The following is a 24,185-nucleotide window of genomic DNA, read 5'->3' on the forward strand; positions in this document are numbered from 1 at the left end:
AGGATTATAAATCATGCTGCTATAAAGACACATGCACACGTATGTTCATTGCAGCACTATTCACAATAGCAAAGACTTGGAACCAACCCAAATGTCCATCAATGATAGATTGGATTAAGAAAATGTGGCACATATACACCATGGAATACTATGCAGCCATAAAAAATGATGAGTTCATGTCCTCTGCAGGGACATGGATGAAGCTGGATACCATCATTCTCAGCAAACTATCACAAGGACAAAAAACCAAACACTGCATGTTCTAACTCACAGGTGGGAACCGAACAATGAGAACATTTGGACACAGGAAGGGGAACATCACACACAGGGCCTGTCATGGGGTGGGGGGAGGGGGGAGGGATAGCATTAGGAGATATACCTAAAGTAAATGACGAGTTAATGGGTGCAGCACACCAACATGGCACATGTATACCTATATAACAAACCTGCACGTTGTGCACATGTACCCTAGAACTTAAAGTATAATAAAAAAAAAAACTGGTTTACAGGACAGAAGGAAATGCAATCGTTTTTACTAAGAACATTCATATTCATGATACTTGTACTGCAACCATATAGATTGTGACTATTTTCTAAATATCACTTCATGTATGATGTTACTAATCAATTTTTATTTCTTTTTATTATTTTTTTAGAGACAGGGTTTCGCTCTGTCATCAGTGGCACAATCATAGCTCACTATAACCTCGAACTCCTGGGCTCAACTTATCCTGTAGTAGCTAGGACTACAGGTGTGTGCCACCATGCCTGGCTAATAATTTTTTACTTTTTTGTAGAGATAGGGTCTCACTGTGCTGCCAAGTCTGGTCTCGAACTCCTGGCCTTAAGCTATCCTCCTACCTCAGCCTCCCCAGTTGCTGGAATTACAGACACAAGCCATGCACGTGGGTCCTAACCAATTTTAAAAAGGAAAGTTACTCCTCTGTTCCACCCCCCAGTGGAGTAGCACTGCAGTATTTTAAATCTGGAAGGGATCTTGTACATCTAGTCCAACTCCCTCATTTTATGGATTAAAAATTCGAACCTTCAGAAGGCGGGATGAATTTACCAGAGTCACAGAGTTAAAGTTGGAGTAGAATCCAGCAGTATCTTCATTCAAGGGAGTGTTCCTTCACTTTCTTGAGATAGGATGTGTAGTTGCCACATTAAAGTGCTAATAGATGGATGTGTCATCAAGCCCTGCTGGTCCACCCTACGGAAACAGATATTGAGTTGGATAATCACTATATATTTACTTGTGATAAAGCTTGGCTTTATTGCAATTCAGTTGAGAATGGTGGACTTTCAAGTTTGTATAGTTCAACAGAAGAATGTCATTGTCACCAAAACCACACATCTACTATGGCACTTCTCCAAAGACCAGCAGTGAGCAACCATCATCATTACTATATACTGTATAAAAATAAAAAAACACATTATCCCTTCATTGTTTCTTCTAGTGTTCGTACAGTGATTTTGCAAAGATACACTTTGACCTACATTTTTATTCCTTCTATAATGCGAGGATGTAATTCAGAAGTGAAGAACCAGCAGAAATGACAATATAAGATACAAAGGGACAGAAATAATGTGAAACAAAAGAAATGACACATTGTGCAAGGGTTAGTTTTACAAAAAGATATGTAATATCATGAAAGATTAAGACGAAGTAGATGCTTTTGCTCGTACACTGGTTGGAAAAATAGGATGCTTTTGCTTGTTGTACACTGCTTGGGAAAGTATGGAGTGGCACAAGCATGCATGGTTTATTGTGACACATGCAGAACTGGTCTTTTCTTTGTCATCCTTTGTAAGCTGGTTAAACATTTGTTACGCATTTTATCACCATTTAAGCACTTTCCCTATTCACTAACTTAGAAGCAATTGAAGCAATTTTAAATTCTCACTCTAGGAAAATAAAACTGTCATTAGAAGAAAACACATTTACTTTGATCTATTCCTATCAATACATTTTAATTCAAAAATATCTTTTTCTGATTATACCTTCGTTCAATAATTGCAATTACACAGTATGGTTGTTGTTGAAGGAATCAAATATACTTTTTATCTGGTAAACTCACTAAATTTTGTGTCTAAGGTATGGGTTTTATTTATGAGAGTGGTTTCTTTCATTATAAAAATGCAAATTTGTTAATAGTACTCTCTGGTAAACAGATTAGTTTATGAAATTATTGGGTCACCAATGTTGAAGTTAAAGTTCAGAAACAGGAATGTCAGAGGGAGGTGGCCAGCAACTGCCTTGGCAAGACCTCATAGGGTCAAATGACCTTCGAGGAGTTTCTCTAGGTCAGTAGTAGGTCCTGAACTATTGTGAGACCAATAATTTGATTTTGTCAATACATCCAGATTTGACCATTTCAAGGAAGTAATTCATGTTTATTTAAATTCTCAAGGGACTGACCTATAAACCTAGATGCAAATTTATTCCTTTATAATGGTAGTCAGAACTTGGGCTACGATGTCAGCAGAGCTGGGTTCTGATCCACCCTCACCGTTACTTACTACGAGGGCAAATTACTAAATTTCTCTGAGACTCACTACTTTCATCTATAAAATGCAACTGTCATGAATATTAAAAGACATAAATAAAGTACGAAGCCTGATAGTTAGTGAATGGTGGCTACAAGGATGAACTAGATGATGGTGATGAAAACAAAGAAGGAGAGGGAGGAAAAGGAGAAAAAGGAGGTTGCTGGAATCACAGGGATTAGAAAGCTTACGCTGGATTCAGCATATTTTCTTCCTAAGATCAAAGACAGTCCAAGAGTGAATTAGAAGACACTCAGCTAGTAGAGAATCAGAGCAAAGTTAATTACATGGAATGCTATAAAAACTTGGGCCTTCACACTATGAGGATCTGGTAGGTCCATCTCTATCTTATGGATATATCTGCCTGGCAGAGAGGATAAGTTGTTTTATTCCACCACCAAGAACAGTGCCTGGCAAATGGCAGGCCATTAGTAAATAGTTAATGGATGGACAGATGGAGTAATCCAATTCATAGGCAGTGCTGCAAATAGTGATAATTCTTTTATCTTTGGTTCACCTATTTCTAGACTCAATAGATGTGTTATTCCCTCCATTTCTCCCCAATCCTCATATGATATAAACACAGAATTCCTTCAGTAATGTAATGAAGTGGTTCACATTTCTTTGTTATATCAATTACATTTAGACATTGTTAATTAAACTCAAATCATTTTATCATTTACTTCAATCATACTGCCAAATTCTGTAGCTAGATTATATTTATCTTGATCAACTCAGTTGTGGTCACGTGATTGAGTTCTAACCAATAGAATGTGTGCACAAATGCTGTACATTTCTTCTAAGCATGGCCATCTTCCTATTTCTGATCTCAAATTTAAGCCCAGAAGGAGGTAAAGAATCCAGTGGTCCTAGGAGTTGGTGTAGCCAATAAAAGGAAAAGGCCACGATCTCTGAAGAATCACATGGGACAGAGAGGGAACATGGAGCAGGTTCATATTTCTCTGTTACATCAATTACATTTAGACATTGTCTAATTAGACTCAAATAATTTTATGATTCACTTCAATCATACTGCCAAATTCTGTAGCTAGATTATAGTTCTCTTGATCTTCTCAGTTGTGGCCACATGACTGAGTTCTAACCAGTTAGAATGTGTGCACAAGTGTTGTACATTTCTTCTAAGCATGGCCATCCTCCTATTTCAGATCTCTAACTTCAGTCCAGAAGAAGGAAGACAATCCAGTGGACCAAGGACATGGTGCAGCCAGTAAAACGGAAAAGCCAGGATCTCTGAATAATCACATGGAGCAGAATTTGCCTCCCTCCTCACCATCACCTCCACAGACATAGACCCTTCACTGGACTATGATGAGAATGAAAAATACGCCTTTGTTCTGTATTCTAAAAAGAGTTCTATAATCTGTAAGTAGCCCATGTATTATTTGTTGACTGAACAAACGATATAGTTTGAGTATATACACATCACTACCAAAGGACTTAATATATATAATGCATATAGCATATGTGAGCTATTGTTATCAGTAGCATTTTCTAAATGTATATATTTGTGATTGCGACTAACAAAATAAAATTTTATCTGAACGTAATCATTTGCAATATATTTCTCAACTATAGGCTGCTACAATATAACTACTATCATGTGCATCGGAGGCTCAACACTTTGATATTAAGAAGGGATCCATACTTAAATATCTAGAGACTACTGCTCAACATTCCAAACTATTTGCAATTCCTTGAATGGACAGTGACATTGATTTAGTATATGTGACAAATTCTGTGGCTTGGCTTGCCCAATCTCTACTCCACCTTACTTCATGGGTGCCTTCCTGGGCTGCAGAAGGTAGAAAGCTATCTTTCCCACCTTTTGCAGCAAGGGTTCCAGATGCACAAAATAGATGCATTCTTCTAAGACACAGAAATTGAAAATGGGGTTGAGGCCATCTACCTGCCTTTTTTTAGCTGTTTTTTTTCCTACTGGTAAGCAATTTTGCAGAGACAGTTTTCTATAAGAGAGTTTCTGTGTCCATTTTCTAGCCTGAGTGTTAAGAGGCAGCTGCAGTGGCAGCATCTAGGATGCCTTCCTGATTCTTCATTAGTGGATGGCAAGATGTTCTTGGGCTGAATAATTCCAGGACAGTATTTTCGTCTTCTGGGAATCATTCCTGGTGGGCCAGTCTATAGCCCATTCTTTTGGCCCTTTCATGATTTTTGTCCTAATTATTTATGGCTTTTAGCCTATTCTTTCTGTCTTAGGATGACTACATTGGTTTCTGCTTTCTGCAGTGAACCTTGACTGATATGGGCCTTGAAAAATGTTGCTGGGACATGGAATGCATATCCCCTCCTCCCCTGGTCCCTATTCTCTTCCTAGCCTCAGATCAAGATCTACTTTTCCCTGACACCTTCAAAAACCCCTTCAGCTGAGTCAAATACCTTTCCTTTCTGTTCTAGTCATAATCCTTGATAGCACTTCTCCCTATAGTAATGGTCAGTTGTCTATACAAGTTAACTGGATAAAGCTACATTTTATTAGTCACTTTTCCTCAGGTGTGTACACCATGGGAACTTGCAGAATTAATGAATGAGTGAACAAATAACAATAACAATTAAAAACGAGTAACCAGCCCACAAAGGAGAAAATGAAGTAGCAAGAGAGAAGATGTGTAGTTTTCTTACAAAATGGTACCATGTGCCAGTATATGTAAAATAAGGCAGAGCTGAAATGCCATGAGTCTAGGTATGTTCTCCTTAGTCTCCTAACAAAGAGATCCATATGGTCTAGACCATATGGCAATTTTTTTTCTGTAAAGGAACAGATAGTAAATATTATAGGCTTTGTGACTCACACAATCTCTGTTGCAATTACTCAATTCTACCATCTTCTTAAGAAAGCAGCCATATATAAGGAGGAGAAGAGAAAGCAGATTTAGCCTGCAGGCAGCAGTTTGCCATTCCTTGGTTTAGAAGATTAAGGAAAGGCCTGGGTTTACAGTGTAGACTGACTGATTTTTTTGAGTGGATCTTGTATGCATTTCAATTTTTCCCATATGATATGAAGATGAAAACATTTTACTTATAACATATTTCTGATACTAAATAATGTTTAAAAGCCCTTGAGAGGCGTGCATCATTTGTAAATCTCTTTAAGTTCACAAATAGTGGAATATTTTAAGTATGTGATAGCCAACATTTGATGACAAGGCCTTGAATTTCTACATATATGGCAAAACTTTGGTGAGCAGTATGTGGTAAGAATAAAGTCTCTCCTTCATTTACAACATAAAAGGTCAAGAGACCCAAATAACATGTAGATGAATACCATTCCATTTTTGTTCCTATCCACAAATGGACAAATCACATTAATTGCAATTTTCAATAAAGCAGTTGTCAAAAGATTAGTTTTAAACATTATACCCACTTCAGCTTCTAGAAGAAAACTTTCCTTGGAGCTTTTCAAAGACGTGTGGAATTACACAGGGAGAAGGGACACTTCCTCCCACTCCCAATTTACAGATGAGAAAGTCTTGGGCACAGAACTGCCAAAGGACAATTGGTGGCAGGGCTAGGGCAGCTCCTGGTCTTTGAATCCCATTGCAGTGCTCTTCCTACTTTACTAGGCTTACAAAAAATTCTGCTGCTGTTTTAATAAAAGTTTTAATAAAAATTGCCAAACGTTAAACCTAATCATAAATTTATAGTTAAATTGTGTAAGTATCCCTGAGTTGCAAAGGATTTAACTTTGTTATGTAAAACATAGTTTTATGTTATATAAACTCGACGTTACAGAAAACATAGAGATATAGCATAAGAAGCTCTAATTTCTCAACTTTTACTGATAAATTATCCAACTCTCAAGATCCCGAGAGGTGAAACTGAGGGGGTTAAGGATGAAGAGTCTGTAACCTTGGAGAATAGAGGGGAGTGAGATCAGAAAGGGAAAACAAACAGAAAATGTTTCTTGCTATCCAGTGGGCAAGTACCATCAAGCTTCCTTCTGCTATTTTCTGTTGCATTTGAGAAATTAAGGCATGACTTCCCAGTTGTTTTAGGCATTCTAGCCCCTTACTTTTGCCTAAAATTGCCCAAGTATACTGAGCTCTGCATAATTTCATAAAAAAAGGTATTTCCCATTCCCTCTATGTTTAAACAACTCAGTGAGGCCTATCGTGACCATTACATTTGAAACTGGATGGAACCTCCACCGCCACACTCAGTGTCCATATATAACCCTACTTCACTTTTTCCCACAATACTAATCCCATTTAGCATACTATGTAACTTATTTGCTATGTTTCTTATCTGTTGTATTTCTCCCCCTAACTAGGGTGTAAGCTCCATGATGACAAGGATTTTTGTCTGTTTTGTTCTGTGACTTAAGTAGGCAGAATAGTGTCTTGCACATAATAGGTGTTCAGGAAATATTTGTTGACTTAATAATGAATTTGAGAAAATGAAGAATAGGGAATTAGGAACATCTTGACATGTTACATGGTTACATTTGGAAAGAGTTGGACAAGGTGCGCAAAAAGAGTGGGACAATAGAATCATAAGAAGACAACAAAGGTGAACAATTGAGTACCACTACATGCCAGGGACAATACTACAGGCTTTATGCCCATTACCTTATTTTTCTCACACAGCTATTATTATTCTCATTTTACAGTTTATGAAACTGAGAGTAGATAACTTGTCTAGGTTCACTTAACTGGTGAGCAGTGAAGCCAGGATTCAAAACCCACATTTATTTGACTCCAAAGGCTATGTGTATAACTACTGCTCTGTAACAGACTATAAGGCCACCCCTGTGGCCCAGACAGTACTAGTGGGAGCCATCTCAGCATATGGGCCTGATTTTATTAAAGTTTATAAATGGACAGGTATCTTTCCTGGGACAGGTGTCATCTTTCATTGTAGATTCATGCTGAAGAGATTTTGCTTTCCTGAATTGCAATCTCCAAATTTACCATATAAAGAATGTTACTTCCATTAAAGCTAGAAGGATTTCCTAAAAACATCTTTAATCAAAAGGCAATTAGCATTGTTTTCTTCACCAATCAATCCCCTAAACCAGGGAACTTCAAATATCAAAATTTGTCAAGTTGCCTGAGCAGTAGAAAATGGCTTAGCAGGCTACATACTTGCAGATTCAACATGCTGAGGCAGCATCAGATGTACCTCCGTGGCTCAACTGTCTTTGCCTGTAACTACCTAAGGGCCAGGCAATATAAAGGTAGAGATTCTTTCCCTGAATTCATAGGTGTTTTTCCCTTTCTCCTCCTCACCCTCGACTCACACTGGCACTTCTACACATATATTTTTCTCCATTTATAAACTGGAACTTATGAAAATATGTTTTACCACTTTCATGGTTAACAAATTTCTAGAAACAGAATCAGATAGCAATCAGAGATCAAAATGGATCTGGAGCAGTGAACAGGACAGGAAGGGTCAGGGTCATAAGGCTTGGTACACCAAGGATGTATGAGACTTTAGGGGACAGGGATGGGGGAGAGAAAGACCAGCTTTAACAAGGTCAACCATGAAGAGGCTGGAATAAACTAGAGGTTCTCTATGGATACCAATCACAGAACTATTAACTTTTGCTTCATCCCCAGCCCTACTCTTTTTATTTTTGGTATGGGGGTTGATGGGGGGACAGAGTCTTGCTCTGTTGCAGAAGCTGGAGTGCAGCGGCGTGATTTTGGCGAATTGCAGCCTTGACCTCCTGGGCTCAAGCTATCCTCCTGTCTCAGTCTCCCAAGTAGCTAAGACCACAGGTGCACACCACCACACCTGGCTAATTGTACTGTATTTTTTTGTAGAGATGAGGCTCTATCATGTTGCCCAGGATGGTCTTGAACCCCTGGGCTCAAGTGATTCTCCCACTCAGCCTCCCAAATTATTGGGATTACAGGTGTGAGCCACTGCACTCGGCCGTCCAGCCCTACTGTATTTGTTTGTTTGTTTGTTTTGGTTTTGTTTTTGAACAGAATCTTGCTCTGTTGCCCGGGCTGAAGTGCCTTGACCTCCCAAAGTGCTGTGATTATAGGCATGAGCCATGGTGCCCGGCTGAGTCCTGCTCTTTAGTAAAAAGGATAAGCTTAACAATTTAGCTGTTACCAGAAAAAGCAGGGAAAGACAATTGTTTTTCAAGACTAGAAGAGAAAGTTAATCATTATTAATCAAATGATGTGGAAGGGGTTGTTAAGGCATAAAGTACAGAAAAGTTTATGTTCCGTGAAGGTGTCAGGGTATGCCACATAAATATATCACCCAGCTTACTATTTGAGTAATAAGCACAAACCTGACCGAGCTTCAGGAGTATAGCTTATTTGTGGAACACCATAATTTCTGTGGTCTAGTCATTCTGAAGCTCAGATGTTCATAAAAATCAGCTGGGTTGGGCGTTTATTTAAAATTCAGATACTTGCCACATCAGGGCCAGGAATCAGAGTTTTTAACAAGTCACCTCCATGATTCTAGTGAACCACACTTTGAAAAACACTATCATAAGGCTATATGATACTAAGGATGCAATGAAAATTTAGAGCTAAAAATGAGATCTTCTTCTATTAGACACATATTAAGAAAGCTAAATAAGGCCAGGCATGTTGGCTCATGCCTGTAATCCCATCACTTTGGGAGTCTGAGGTGGGCAGATCACTTGAGCCCAGGCATTCTAGACTAGCCTGGGCAACATGGTGAAACCCAGACCCTACACATTTTTTTAAATTAGCTGAGCATGGTGGTACACGCCTGCAGTCCCAGCTACTTGGGAGGCTGAGGTAGGAGGATTGCTTGAGCCCAGGAGGTCAAGGCTGTATGAGCCAAGATCATGCCACTGCAATCTAGCCTAGGCAGCAGAGTGAGACCTTGTCTCAAAACAAAAATAAAACAAACAAAAAGCTAAACAAGTCAAGTAAAAAGTACATAAATACTCTGGATTTCTCCAGTGTTACCTAAATAATTGAGAACACCACTATCTTTTGTAAAGAAAATGTAAGTAAATATTTAGTTCATCTCATCCATTGTATAATACTGTGCCACCATATTAAATTTTTATCAATCTTCAAAGAATGGCCCTACCGAATCTCTCAAGCATTTTAATTATCATAATCAGAAGATAAAATTTCTATTTATTATCCAGGGCTCCCTATCACTGGGCACTAAACATCACTCTATATCACAAGCCACACTTAAAATAACAGCTATTATTTATTGTCAGTGATTGCTTTTATATGCATCATCTTGTTTAATTCTCATAATAACCCTTAAGGGTAGGAACCATTAAAATTCCCATTTTACAGTTTAGGAAACCGAGGCCGAAGCTTTGGCAGAATTAAGAAGCTTGGTCAAGGTCATGTCAGTAGTATGGCAGAGCTGATGTTTGAATCCGTATCTTTCTGACTCCAGAAGCACCAGCTTTTAAGCTCTAAGTAATTCTGCCTCCCCTGGGAGCCTTAGTTCATACACACCCTATGAACATGTACAGATAAAGCAAATATCAATATAAATTGCATAGCTTACTGAGGATACACAATCCCAGTAGCATAACAGGTCTATTCCATAAGAAATGACATAAAATCAAAATGTAATTATGCCTCTCCAAAATATAAATAAAAACTAAAATCTACATCAATATCTAGTGTTTGCCGTTCTTACCAGACATGCTTTAACTATGGAAATAGTCATTCTTGTTGCCAGCACATGAACTATTTGTTGTTCTGTGTAGCTGCCACCTGAAACCTCCAATGTGTAGTATTTTCTGACATATTTTCTTATAACCACTAATACTTACATTTTTTTGCTGAATATTCCTAATACATTTAGCCTCCTACAGAAATGTCTGAGGTAAGCAGAATAATCTCTCCCAGCTACTCACTACTACACACAAACCCAAGAGTTTAGAAAGAATAACAGTGACCACACAAATCAAAAAGGACACATTCCAACGTGGAATTTTCTTTCACTTAGAATATAAAGCCAAACTAAAAACCTAAAGATCCTATAATCCAGCTTTTTTTTTCCTTAGCTGACTAAAGAAAACCACTTTACTCTTTAAAACAAACCTTAGCACCCTCAGGTCCTGAGGTTTGCTCTTCCACTTTTATATTCCTCTAGCATTGCAAGTTGGTCTGCTCTGCCTCCATCCCCGATTCTGAGGAATACTTTGTGTTATTTTGTATATTAAAGCTGCCTCTGCTACTAGACCATAAGCTCCATTAGCACAGGGATCTGTTTGTTGTCTCTTACAATAATCATAGTACCTGGCACAGGGAAGCCAGGTCATAAATGTTGTTGAATGAATTAATGAGTAAATGACCCATACAATTTAGTGACTTCTAGAGCTTGGTTCTTTCTTCTATCCTCACCATAATAATAGTTTGAGCATTATTGGGTGCCTCTTTCTTCTTTACTTCACTCAGGATTGAAGAGTCACTGTTTTCTCAGATGTTCACCAAGTCCTTACACCAGCTCTTCTCCATTCACACTTTGGAGAGCCCTTCTGAATTGCTAGCTCTCCTCCTGCTGGAGTGATAGAGGTAATTTCCAGTCAATGAAGGCTGGGAGAGCAGATATAGCCTCCAAATTAGGAAGGGAAGCCTAGATGGGGTGGAGGTGCTTTCTGGTGCTTGCCTTTCTCCTCTGAACAAAGTATGACTGGAAAGGAGAAGGAATGGGACTCTACTCAGCAATTAAGGTTTGGAAGGAAGATGCACACTAAGTCAGGATGGCCACAGGGGGCCTTGACTCTGCTGCAGCTATGGACTTGGTCGTGTCTAGAGTAGATGGGGGGCGGGGCACAGTGGCTCACATCTGTAATCTCAGCACTTTGGGAGGCTGAGGTGGCGGGTCACTTGAGAACAGGAGTATAGGACCAGCCTGGCCAACACAGGGAAACCTCATCTCTACCGCCCCTCCCCCCACAAAAAAAAATTAGCTGGGCATGGTGGTACATGCCTGTAGTCCCAGCTACTGGGGAGGATGAGGCACAAGAATTGCTTGAACCTGGGAGATGGAGGCTGCAGTGAGCTAAGATCGCATCACTGCACTCCAGCCTGGGCAACAGAGTGAGAACCTGTCTCAATAAATAAATAAAAAAGATTAAAATAGAGGAGACGGGAACTTAGCGGGCATGAAGACCCCTATTTCTCCACCTGTCCCAGCTGTTGCTGCAGAGGCCTCAGGAGACCTCTTGCTTCTCTTAATTCAGAGTTGTATATTTAGCAAAAGGTTTCTTTAATATTACTTAATATTATTTCCTCTCCCTCTTCTCCTACTCAGGTCACAGTCCTCTTTATTTACTTCTTTCTTCCTTCCCTTCCTCCTTCTTTATTGTGACAGACAAAATTATTCATTTTATTTTTCCTCTGTTCAATGGCACTGGCCATAGGTCAGCACTTTAACAAATTTGTAACAATCAATCTGATAGTGGGAAAGAGAACTTTAGCTATCCAACAGGTTAGTTTTGTTTTTGAAGGAAGAAGATGGTGTTTAAAGAAAAGTGTCAGATGATGGAAAAGGAAAATATCTCTTTCCAAATAGCTCATTACTTCTAAGTCCTACAGTCCATTCTTCCATTGTAAAGGGACTTCAGTCTAATTTCAGGAATAGTATTTAACCCCTCCTTTTGGAGCACTGTCACATTGTTCTTTTTTAAAGCTTGTCCTTGGCTGGTGTTATGGCTCACACCTGTAATCCCAGTACTCTGAAAGGCTGAGGCAGATCACTTGAGCCCAGCAGTTTGAGACCAGCCTGATCAGTGAGACCTCATCACTACAAAATATTTAAAAATTAGCTGAGTGTGGTGGTGTGCACTTGTGGTCTCAGCTACTTAGGAGGCTGAGGTGGGAGGATCACAGATCACTTGAGTCTGGGAGGTTGAGACTGCAGTGAGCTGTGATGGCACCACTGTACTACAGCCTGGGTGACAGAGTGAGACCCTCTCTTAAAAAAAAAAAAAAGAAAAGAAAAGAAAAAATAAGGCTTGTTCTTTCTGGTAGGCCACTTTCAACACATTTGTTTTTTGTCAGTAACTCATATAGGTGGGGGTGAGCATAGAGGGGAATTCATACAATAACATCATTTAACATCCCCCCCCCTTAGTTTTAGCCCCTTTACCTCAAAACATCATTGTTTTAGTTAACTTCTCAATTGTATGTCCCATCCTACTGCAGGAAAAAGCAGACTTTCTCGCCAACTGTACTTCCTGTATTGCAACTGCACCTTCAGACAATGCTCCTGGCCTATCGCCTATCTCCTGTCTCCAAGCCCTGAAAATCTCACTTCATTTGGGGTTTCAGTTATAGCTTTCGATTACGTGTTTCTTGCTGTAACCTTACCTGTATAACGATTCTAATAAATCCTCCTTTTTCTTCAGCTAGTTTGAGTAGATTACTGTGGAATATAATGGAAGTTAAAGCATTTAAAAATTTTTGAGACCACCTAGACACTCAAAATGAGTTCAGATTTCCTACACTCTTGAATAATACCTGAGGGTCTTAAGAAAATATGCAGTTAAGATTGAACTGTTGAACTCCAACAAAAATCCTTTACAGAACAAGTCAATGAATATAACAAATAAATAAACATATAAAGAAATAATTTATTTCTGAATATTTGCAGATGTAAGTTCAGGCCATAAACATTCTGAGTAATTCTAGTTAAATGTCTTGGGGTTGAGGGGGAAAAGGTGAATTCTGGAAATTATAGAATGGTAAAAGAGACACTGGGCCTAGATAAGATTGTAGAAAGTGATATGTAGTAGAATGCCCATTACATCCTCCCATTCCCATGCTCACTTTAGAAGACTGTTTCTGCCTACAAACACCAAAAGAGCAGCCCTCCATTACAGGTGAATCCTTGCCCTTCACCTGGTGACACTGACACCTACTGACACAGAGGTGTGTGCTTTTGTTTCCATGCTTAGTTATCTTTAAAGCTCTTGAATTCTGTGAGAAACCCCCAAGAGCGGTACAATTAATTTCCCCCTTTTTAAGGCTTATCTGAGTAGCTTTGTGGCCCTTGAAATTAAATGAAATCTGATAGGCAAGTGAAGGAACGACGTGTGCATACTTAGAAAAGGATGACATAATCGCGAGAAGCCAGCACAGTGTCACCAAGACTAGCCTAAATTTATATTTCTTTTGTAAGAAGGTTAATAAACAATAGCTCAGTTGCATGGTGGCTGTTGGGGATGTTATAGATTTCTCGTTTCCACCTGTCTGGTATCTATTTGCCTTCTTCTTTTTTTTTTTATTTTTATTTTTATTTTTTTTTATTTTTTTTTGAGACGGAGTCTCGCTCTGTCGCCCAGGCTGGAGTGCAGTGGCGCGATCTCGGCTCACTGCAAGCTCCACCTCCCGGGTTCACGCCATTCTCCTGCCTCAGCCTCTCCGAGTAGCTGGGACTACAGGCGCCCGCCACCACGCCCGGCTAATTTTTTTTGTATTTTTAGTAGAGACGGGGTTTCACCGTGGTCTCGATCTCCTGACCTCCTGATCCGCCCGCCTCGGCCTCCCAAAGTGCTGGGATTACAAGCGTGAGCCACCGCGCCCGGCCTTGCCTTCTTCTTTTACTAGTTCTCTACTTTTACACTGGTAACCAAAAAGCCTTCTTCGCATGCAATGTTTTTTTTTCCTATTGTTTTGTTAAAGTTTATTTTTAAAAATATTTGATACATATTACAAAAACAATCGAACATTTATATACCTTATAAAATGAACATCTGTGAATCCACCAATAACCATAATGTTTCCAATACATTGTATCCCTCTAAATATTTCTGTCCTAACTCGACTTCTTGCCTCTTCCCTCACTGCACCTCCTCCCCACACAAGGTAAGCAAGCAAAGTGTCCTCTACTACCCTAGCCAAAGGGTAAGCACCAAACACGGCGAAGCCACTCTCCCACTCTCTTTAGTGGAATGATAAATGTATGGAAAAGAGTTTGAGCAAATTCATCATAATGAAGATATTCTAACCTAAAATGATGTCAATACCTGGAGGTGACACTGTTTTTGGGCTTTCTGAGATCTCATTCTCTAGCTTCTTCTTTATTTCTAGGAGCTATCCCATATCCTTCTATAATTTCTTTTTTTTATTTTAATTAACCAGCATTGTTAAATACTCCACTTATCAAAGAACTCTCTGATAACATTAGTAAATGCAAATTTCATAAGCCCTTTTTGATAAAGCTACATTAAGTATTTTAATAAATGAACTGCAAAAAATATGGATAGGATGAGAATGAAATTACACAATAATGGTCACCTCTGGGGAGAAGTGGAAGAGGACCGGACCAGGGAAGGTGGTTTCAACTGAATGTGCAATGTTTTACCTCTTATAAATAAATCTGAGAAAGTATAATAACATGTTAAGTAGTAATAAAGCTCCTAGGTGGCCGCTACATTATATTATTCTCTATAAATTTTTTTAGGTTTAAATAATAAAAATTTAGGTGAAAATAGGTGACTCTATCATGGCTCAACAACTGTGGCCATGGGCGTGCTGGTTAATAAATCAATGTTAACCAATATATTGAGAGGTGGGTGCTTTTCGGTTCTGCCTTGGACAATGCTTTTAAAAACGACTTGGAAAAACGTAAAGAAGCCATGAAATTTGTGAATGAACCAAGATGCTGAGATCAATAGCAAATGTGTTAAATAAAATGATCGCATATGAAAAGATGTTGGCAAAGTGGAATTATGGGCTGAATCTCACCAGCTTTAAAAAAAAAAAAGAGAGAGAAAGGAAAACTCTATTTTGTGTATTCCTTACATGACAACCACTGTTTTAAGTATTTTACATATATTACTTAATTCTTATAATAACCTTATAAGGTACATTATTATTACCTCCTTTTTACATGAGGAACTGAAGCAAAGGGAAGTTACATAATTTGTCCAAGTTTACAAAGTTAGTAAGTGTTGGATCCAAATACTGACCCATCTTGGTATAACTCCAAAAACTCAGCTCTTAATCACTGTACAATACCAAGGTTAAAAATGCTTATGCCTCAATATGTCCCAAATAAATGATACAATACAGAATGGAGAAGACACGGCTTAACAGCCCACGTTTTAAAAACTTCTTTTGTTTTCGAGAATAAGCACAATATGGGCCAGCAGAGTGATTTGTAACAAAGTGACTGCCAAAAAAACATGCTCTATCTCAAGCTGCATTAATAGAAATATTGTATCAAGGAGCCATGGTCATGCTGTTCTGCACACTGCCTCAGCTCCCACCTGCTCTGTATATCATACATCAAGGAGCACATCCACAAAGACAATAGGCAGGGTTTGAGAGACCAAGAATCAATAATGGTCCCTAGGAAGAAAGTTTTAAGGACCTGGGACTATTAGCTTGGAAAACTTGCAACTCAAGTCAGGGAGCAGTCATGATAGCTGTCTTCATGTATACATATCAAGTGCCACATGGAAGAGGGATTAGATTTTTTTTTGTGGTCTCAAGTGGGTAGAAAAAGAAACAATGTGAAACTTAAAAGGAGAGAAATGATGTTAAAATACCAGAAAGAACTTTGTAGTGGTCAAAACTGTCAGAAGATGAAATAGACTGTCTTGGCAAGAAGGGAGTTCCCAGGATCTGGATGTGTCATAGCAGAAGTTCCTTGCTGGGGATGTTGTTGAAACTTCTAATGGGACGATGGCTAGAAAGACCTCTCTGCTAACGCTAAAGCATACTGATTTGACGATCAACTCCATTAGTGTAAAATCACTGTCCACATAGGGAGACCTATTTTTATAGTATGATCCTTAAGTGTCTCCCTGGTCACTCCCCTCTCCCTTCCTCCAAAAAAAGCAGACAGCTTCCAGAATGAGGAGTCTAGGACCTTTGTATTAACCCAACTCTGTTACTAGCTTTATAATATTAAAGGAATAATTTAACCTTTCCTTGCTTTAATTGTTTTCATTTATAAAGAAGGTCCCTCTATCTGTCTCACCTACCTCATCTGGATTTTAGTGAGTATGCTAGCCTGTCTCATGTAAAAGTGCTTTAGAAAATTACAACAATATGCAAGTATAATTTATAATGCCTACAATTTAAGTTCTGTTTACCATATATCTGGGATCCCCCAACCTTTTCTGACACTTTCTTATCCTTGGAGTCTCTCTGAGCTTCCTTAGAATTTATGGTATTTTTGTTTGTTTTTGCTTGTCTTCTTCATTAATTTTACAAATCTTTGTTGTTACTGTTACATGTCAGTCAATGTATTAGTTACTGTTCTAGCCACTGTTGGAAAACAAAACCTTGAAGGAGACAATATTTTCCTCAAGGTGTTTGCCATCAAATAAAGATCTCTACCAATACATACACAACATAATGCGAGGCAAGATATTTGAATGCCTTAAGAATAATACAGATAAAATGTCATAAAAGATCACAGGAGAGTGGGAATTCAAAGATGTCTGGCCCCAAGAATCACCCTAGGAAAGCAGGGTATTCTCCTCTTTCTTTCTTATCCCCAAGTCTTCTAGGACACAATAGAAGCTGGTTCTCTTCAAGATTATGAATTTCTGCATTGGTGCTAAGAAGTGGTCCAACTATCCAAGCTCTAATTTTTACTGACTTTGCACTGGCCTGAGGAGAAAGGTATGATTTTCTCTATTTATTTTCCTATAGAAAGAGAAAAAACACTGTTTCCTATAGAAAGAGAAAAAACGCTGAAGCTCAGCAAGGTCAAGTACAAGTCATAAATTGTTATGTAAGGCAGACCCTCATCATTGTAACTATCTGGAGTTTCAGTGCACAAAACAAGGCCTGTTTCAAAGAGTGATTTATTACAAGTTTGCTTTTTTAGGTGCTTAATAATGCCCACCCAATAAGATGTTTGCTTTATCCTGGGATCAGGCTGACATCTCTTTTATGTGCAGAGATGGTGGAGTTGGTAGAGTGTAGGCTAAAAGGAAATTGCAAACACTGGGCAAGTAAGTTGTAACAGGTTCCATAAACTCCATTTGATATAAGAGTTAAGTCCTAGAACACTTTCTGTAAAGCATCTGTCATTGGTTTGTCTGTGTGGAAAGATAAACACGAATAATACTGATTGAATCTTCAGTACATTCCAGGCTGATGCATTTTATATGTATTGTTTCAATTATGATTATTCCCATTTAATAAACAAGGAAACTGAGTCAGAGTGATTAAGGAATTTTCCCAAAGTTACCCAGCTAGAAAGTGGCACAATCAGGGCTGGGCACAGTGGCTCATGCCTGTAATCCCAGCACTTTGGGAGGCCGAGGCGGGAGGATCACGAGGTCAAGAGATGGAGACCATCCTGGCCAACATGGTGAAATCCCGTCTCTACTAAAAATACAAAAATTAGCCGGGCATGGTGGCATGCGCCTGTAATCCCAGCTACTCAGAGGCTGAGGCAGGAGAATCGCTTGAACCGGGGAGGCAGAGGTGGCAGTGAGCAGAGATTGTGCCACTGCACACCAGCCTGGAGACAGAGCAAGACTCTGTCTCAAAAAAGAAAGTGGCAAAATCAGGATTTGTATTAGGATTGTATAAAGAAGTCATATATGAATAAAGAAATAAATTATGTGTAGGCATATATTTAAACAATATATACATTTGTTTATACACATTTAAACACACACTTAAATTTACTTTCCCAAAATTATTTTATGTCACAAAAAAACGGCCCATATAAAATAAAATTTAGAAAACGGACAAAGCCATGAGAAGGAGAAGTACGATAATCATGTGAGTTTAGTCTGTGATTGGTCAACAGACGTGAAAACAAGAAGGGAAAAGGGTCGTCCCTTTTTAATGCCATTTTGCCCAAGTAACCAACCATCGTTTTTATTTTCATAACCCTACATTATAAAAAGTAAGTAAACTCCATGAAAGCTATGATTTTTTCTGATCATATTTTAAGTTTCGAGCATAACTAGCATTTAAAATTTCTTGGTATTTATTCTCAAATGAGGTAATAAACATTTTAAAAGTATTTCCAAAATGGTAAAATACTACATTAAAGTTAGCTCTAAGCCTCCTTTCCTTACTTAGCAGTGAGGCCCGACGGATCACACAGGAGAATGGAATTCTATTCTATCCCTTCTCCTAGGAGCAGGCAATTTTCCTTTTCCGGCATCTGACATGCACAAGAGCACATGGAACCCTCTCAATAAATATTCTGCCAAAGAATATTGAAAAATGGCTTATGCTGGAACATGACGCCCAATGGAAATACACTACAAATATATAATATGAGTTTTAAAAAGTGTCATTCTCTCAATCTGAAGGCCCTGTGGACCGACCAATTTTCTAGTAGTAGTAATGACTTATAGGAAGTCACTGCAATACACTTTATGCTCTTCTGCATCAGTCTTGGTCAGTTAGCACCTTGCACTCTCAGAGGTGTCCAAACCGGAATGCAAAGTCCTGGGGCATGTGCTAAGACTCTATCATAGGAATTCACGCTTCTATGGACTATAGAAGAAATTAAACTCTTATTTATTTTTTATCTCATGCTTTTAAATTTTGTTTTTGTAAATATATGATTTATAATAATAAATAATATATCTATGCAATGGTGCATTTTTTTTTCTTTTTTGGTAGAGATGGTGTCTCTCTAGCTTGATCAGGTTGGTCTCAAACCGTTGGTCTTGAACTCCTGGCCTCAAGCAATCCTCCTGCCTTGGCCTTCCAAAGCGCTGGGATTACAGGTGTGAGCCACGATGCCTGGCCCAGTGGTGAATTTTTAATGTGTACGTGAATATATATATTGAGACTACATGCTCAAACATTTTACTGATAGCAATGTGTGATCTAAAAGTTTGAAGACCGAAGCTCTAAATAATTCTGCTAAGCTAAGTGTAATTCAACAAAAATATCTTGTGACCATAAAAATATGAAAAATGTTTTCCTATGGTTGGAGGTTGGGGATAAGAGTGGGGAGTAGGCTAGTCTTTTCTATTTTTCACAAAATAGTTCTATTAGCAAATAATGCACAACACTTCACTCTGCAATTAAATATAGCTACTCCTGTTGACTTTTTTTCCTTTTCAAAAAGGAGCACAATGAAATACTATGAAAGTTTTTTTGTTTTCCCTCCAATTCCCTCTTGCTTCTGAAGTTCATGATTTGGAGGGAAGGGTTGTCAAATTACTCAAAACCTGTGCTGAGTATTAAAAGTCCTCGGTTCAAGTTCCTTCTTCATTGTCATTCTGTGCAATATGGAGCAGGCTATATAACTTGTCCCTGACTCATTTCTCCTATGGGTAAACTAGAGATAATGATACTTAGCACTGACCTCAGAGCAGTGTAGTGTGGATAAAGAACATTTTGTTCCTTGTGTCAACTAAATGAAACTGCCATTAATATAACTTTTTATTTATTTATTTTTTTTTGAGACGGAGTCTCACCCTGTCCCCCAGGCAGGAGTGCAATGATGTGGTCTCGACTCACTGCAACCTCCACCTCCTGGGTTCTAGTGATTCTCCTGCCTCAGCCTCCCGCGTAGCTGGGATTACAGGTGCCCACCACCACGTTCAGCTAATTTTTGTATTTTCAGTAGAGACGGGGGTTTCACCGTGTTGGTCAGGCTGGTCTCGAACTCCTGACCTCAGGTCATCCGCCCACCTCCACCTCCCAAAGTGCTGGGATTACAGGCGTGAGCCACCGCGCCCACCCCTAATATAAACTTTGATATTATCTGTTTAAAATGCTGTGATTGGCTGGGCGCCGTGGCTCATGCCTGTAATCTCAACACTTTGGGAGGCCGAGGCAGGTGGATCACCTGAGGTCAGGAGTTCGAGACCAGCCTGACTAACATGGTGAAACCCTGTCTCTACAAAAATACAGAAATTAGCCGGGCAGGATGGCAGGTGCCTGTAGTCCCAGCTTACTCAGGAGGCAGAGGCGGGAGAATCTCTTGAACCCGGGAGGTGGAGGTTGCAGTGAGCTGAGATCACGCACGCCATTGCACTCCAGCCTGGGCTACAGGGTGAGACTCCATCTCAAAAATAAAAAATAAATAAATAAATAAAATGCTGTGATTTTTATATACTTTTCCTTTTGAAAATGATTTTTCTCAAAAAATAAACATCACATTTCTAAATACCACTTTGTTTTCTGAACTTTTTAAACTTTTCTGATTTTATTTCTCTTTCTCCCTCTTACACAGGAGTGCTCACACGCACACATACACTCTTTTAACAACTTTATGGATGCAAAAGAAAAACCTTTAGACAGCATCAAGGAAATAAAAGGGGAATTGAAGTAAGTTCCCTTAGTCAGGTTTTCTTTAAGTTTTAAAGCTACATACCTAGGCCATAAAATCGTAGTGTTTATGTAATCTACAAAATGTTTGTATTTAAGAATAATTCACCGACTCTTAAAACGGAAGGAACCCTAAGAAAACATCTAGGCCTAAGATAATGCCTGACACATAGTAGATGCTGAATAAACATTTAATTGAGGGAATCTGGAAAAGCTTTTTATTTTAATCTTAAAAATCAAAACCAAGTCTGAGCATTGGAGAGGTTAAGTAACTTGCTCAAGATTGCTCAGCTGGTTAAAGAGTTTAATCTACAATTTATTCCTTCTAATTTCCAGCTTTGACTTCTTTCCAGCAACCTGTTGACTTATTTATATTGAAGTGTCTAATATAATCTGCCGAAGTTGCATCGTTGAAAAACAATCAGAAAGACCAGTCCTGAGGTTCATCATCTCCAAAAGTCATGCAACATATGATGTTCACATGAGATGTGAAATATGTAAAGAATCATACATTTTTATATATAATATGCAAAATGTAATCTTGTATATATTGAATCAAAGGTCTGTTTTAAAGGCTAAGGGTCAATAGCCAATCTTCCATGACTTATTTTACCTAATAGCACAGTTTGCATGTCCACACAGGTGATGGCAGTCCACTGACCAGTTAAAAGTTGTTCGGCTATTTTAGCAAAATGTTTATCTTTGTTTGTGTGTTGTTATATTGATTTTTTTGAATCTACCTACGAATGAGGCATTAACAACCTCAATGCATCAGAGTCCTGATAAACTTATCTTGCACTATTTTGGCCTATGTGATAGCTAACCCATTGACAAAAGAAATCCAAGGTGATAAAAGCCTTTCTTGGCCACTTGTTAGCCGGGTCAGGCTGTAAAATCGTAACACAATGCAGGCCTCTTCCATGGGGCACCAAAAGGCAGCGATGAAAAACCCCCTCACTTCCATATCCAGTGGAGTTGTAGTTTATTACCATAACCCTCCCAAGTCAAAAGGACACCAGTTTCAAGCCTTACAACTTGGTGCAGACAGGGGTTTTCCCCTTTACCCCACTCTGCTGGGCCTCTCTACCTGTCCTCTCCTACTGTCTACAGGTCCCGAACATTAGAAAATAGAAAATGTGATGATCTTTGTGTGTCTCTGTAAAATGTGTGTATGTGTGCGTGTGTTTGGGTGTAACAGGCCTCTTGTTTGGCTGCGCGGCCTGTCCGTCACGGCGCGGACCAATGGCAGGCTGCCTTATATAAAATGAGTGTTTTCAGTCTCTCCGGGTTGCATGTACTGTATGTGGAGCAGTGTACAGTGAAGCGGAGGCAGAGCGGCTCCGCGAGCTCCTCTCCACTTTCCCATAGAGAAACCCTGACTGGCCGCTGAGGGCTAGCTACACACACGCCCTCACGCCCGGCGAGCCCGCGAGGTAGGCGCCCCCCATCCCCAGCCCTCCCCGGGCGCACTCCCCTCACTTTCTGTTTTCCTACTCACTTGCGAGCTGCCGGGCTGCAGCCCCAAGGACTCCGCGGCAGGAGCAGCAGCGGCGGCGGCGGCGGCGGCAGCCGGTAGGGTGGACTTGAGGAAGACGGAGGGAACCCCGCGCGTCCGGAGCCTCCGCCAGCCGGCCCGCTCCCTGGGCACTTTCCCCCTCCGCCAAAACTTTGGGTCGGGAGAGGTCGGGGGCGAGGGTCGCGGCGGCCGCGCCGGCTGGGGCCGGGGGGGCGGGGGGCGCGGAGGCAGTGCCCTACGAGCGGGAGGCTGGGGGCCGGGCTGGGGAGTAGTAGGCCAGCCGGTGCCAGGCTGCGTTTGCAACCAGCACCTCTCGGCACACAGGCAGCGCCGCCCGAGAGGGGCACGGGCGCCGGGGCGCGGGCTGGAGCGGCCCCAGGAAAACAACAACAGCCCTCACGCCGGCGGGCGGCTCGTGGCCGCCCGGGGAGCCCCAAACTTCATCTCGGCGAAAGTACGTGGAGCCCTGCCTGGTCTCGGCTGCCGGGGAGGTGGGGCCTGGGGAGCAGGGGCAGTGGAGGAAGGTACGAGGAGCCAGCCTTCGGTGGATTTATTGAACGTTTCGTGTGCGTTGGTGACCGGGAACAGCAGCCCAGTTGCTCGTTCATCTGGAGAGTTGGGATTTGGGTGTTCCGGCCCCGCAGATCAGTGCCCTCTCACCCCCACCCCTACCCAAATGCGCGGCGAGTAGAGAAAGTGCTGTTTTAGTGCCAGAGTAGCCTGGAGGAAGAATAGGGGGAGAGGGGGAAGAGGGCGAGGGAGAAGGGGAGAGAGAAGAGGGAGGGAAGGGGGGGGAGAGAGGGAGACAGAGAGAGAGGGAGAGAGAGAGAACGAGAGGGAAGAGAGGAGGGGGAAGAGGAGGAGGGAGGCTGTGTCAGGATTTTGCTTGAATGTGGGATTATGTTGTGTCAATAAGTTTAAGGTGGAGAGAGCGAGGCTGAGGGTGGTGGTGGAGGGGAGGAGGAAGGCCTTGGCCGTTTAAAGTCTTATTTCTGAAGGTAAGTTACGGCTTTGCCTGGTCGCGATGACAGAAAACTTGCAGATCCTTTATCCGGGGATGGGGTCGATGCCTCTAGAAAGAGCTCCCCAGCCCTCTTAAGCCACACTCGTGTTACACTGTTATTTGCTGCGATCCGGGTCGCTAGTAAATTACAGAAATCAGACTCGAGGTTTCTTTTCCTCCTGCACCTCGTCTCCCTCACTCACCCTCAGAAATTTATTATCATATTTTATTTATTTTTTGGTATTGTATGAAACTTAACGTAACTGAGACCGAACCCGAGTCCTGTAATTTAGAAGGACCCTGAATCCCAGAATCTGGAACACGTTTATGTGTGAAATAGCCGCGATCATTTCTGCTAAATGAGGAAGGTAAAACGAAACGATGCAAAAAGCTAAGACACAACATGTACGACAGAGGTGGGGGGGAGAGGGAGAGACAGAGAGAGAAGCTATTTTTTGCTTTCCTTTCTGTAGGAAGGAAAATAAAGCGTGCATTCCCCTTCCTTCCCGGTGTGTAGGGTCTAGTCAATATTTTAACTGTCTGTGGACAAATTAGTCCAGGTGGATCTTGTTGAAAAGTTTCGCGAGGTGGGGTGGAGGTGGGGGGGGGGCGCGAAGGGGAAGGTGGGTGGAGGTTGTGGGGGATGGGGACGGAGCGAGCTCTGCCTCTGCTAATGGTCATTGGCCTGGGGCTTTGAAACCATTGCCTGTCCTGCTAATGACACGTCCAGTTCTCTTCTCCCGGCCGCGGACGCCGGGCTGCCGTTCCCGGGGTGGCTGACTGGGACTGGGGTACTTTCCCCGCGCGGGGAGGGGCGTTCTTTGCCATCTCCTGGGGTTGCCCACTCGCGGCGTGGGGGCCCCCACGCGGCCCCCCGCCCCTGCGC

At 40.8% G+C, this 24,185-nt stretch overlaps 2 protein-coding genes across 3 annotated transcripts in view; one reads left to right on the forward strand and one right to left on the reverse strand.

Annotated features, from left to right (window-relative positions):
• Nucleotides 1–1,069: 1,069 nt before the first annotated feature.
• Nucleotides 1,070–23,704, reverse strand: LOC134735439 (inverted formin-2-like). The gene is made up of 5 exons (XM_063630488.1): nt 23,575–23,704; nt 23,312–23,437; nt 22,755–22,904; nt 22,279–22,660; nt 1,070–1,213 (listed from the first exon to the last, which is right to left on the reverse strand). Exons 1-5 carry the CDS (start codon nt 23,702–23,704, stop codon nt 1,117–1,119), a joined length of 885 nt encoding a protein of 294 aa, XP_063486558.1. The 3' UTR covers nt 1,070–1,116.
• The window catches only part of BBX (BBX high mobility group box domain containing), a 298,279-nt gene continuing 296,364 nt past the window's right edge, over nt 22,271–24,185 (forward strand). For both annotated transcript variants that reach the window (XM_063630605.1, XM_063630602.1), the window contains exon 1: nt 22,271–22,352. The gene's annotated coding sequence lies outside the window, so the exon portion shown is untranslated. The remainder of the gene's footprint in view (nt 22,353–24,185) is intronic.

Source organism: Symphalangus syndactylus, chromosome 21 (genome assembly GCF_028878055.3).
Source record: "Symphalangus syndactylus isolate Jambi chromosome 21, NHGRI_mSymSyn1-v2.1_pri, whole genome shotgun sequence".
NCBI classification, from domain to species: Eukaryota; Metazoa; Chordata; class Mammalia; order Primates; family Hylobatidae; genus Symphalangus; species Symphalangus syndactylus.

Excerpts from the sequence above, each read along its gene's own strand:
- LOC134735439 (XM_063630488.1), bottom strand. The coding sequence starts at position 23,704 with ATGTTGTGTCTTAGCTTTTTGCATCGTTTCGTTTTACCTTCCTCATTT. Across the intron at positions 23,438-23,574 it reads TTCTAAATTACAGGACTCGG|CGACCCGGATCGCAGCAAAT; the intron begins GTTCGGTCTCAG and ends GTAATTTACTAG. Across the intron at positions 22,905-23,311 it reads TTTTCTGTCATCGCGACCAG|ATGAACGAGCAACTGGGCTG; the intron begins GCAAAGCCGTAA and ends CCAACTCTCCAG.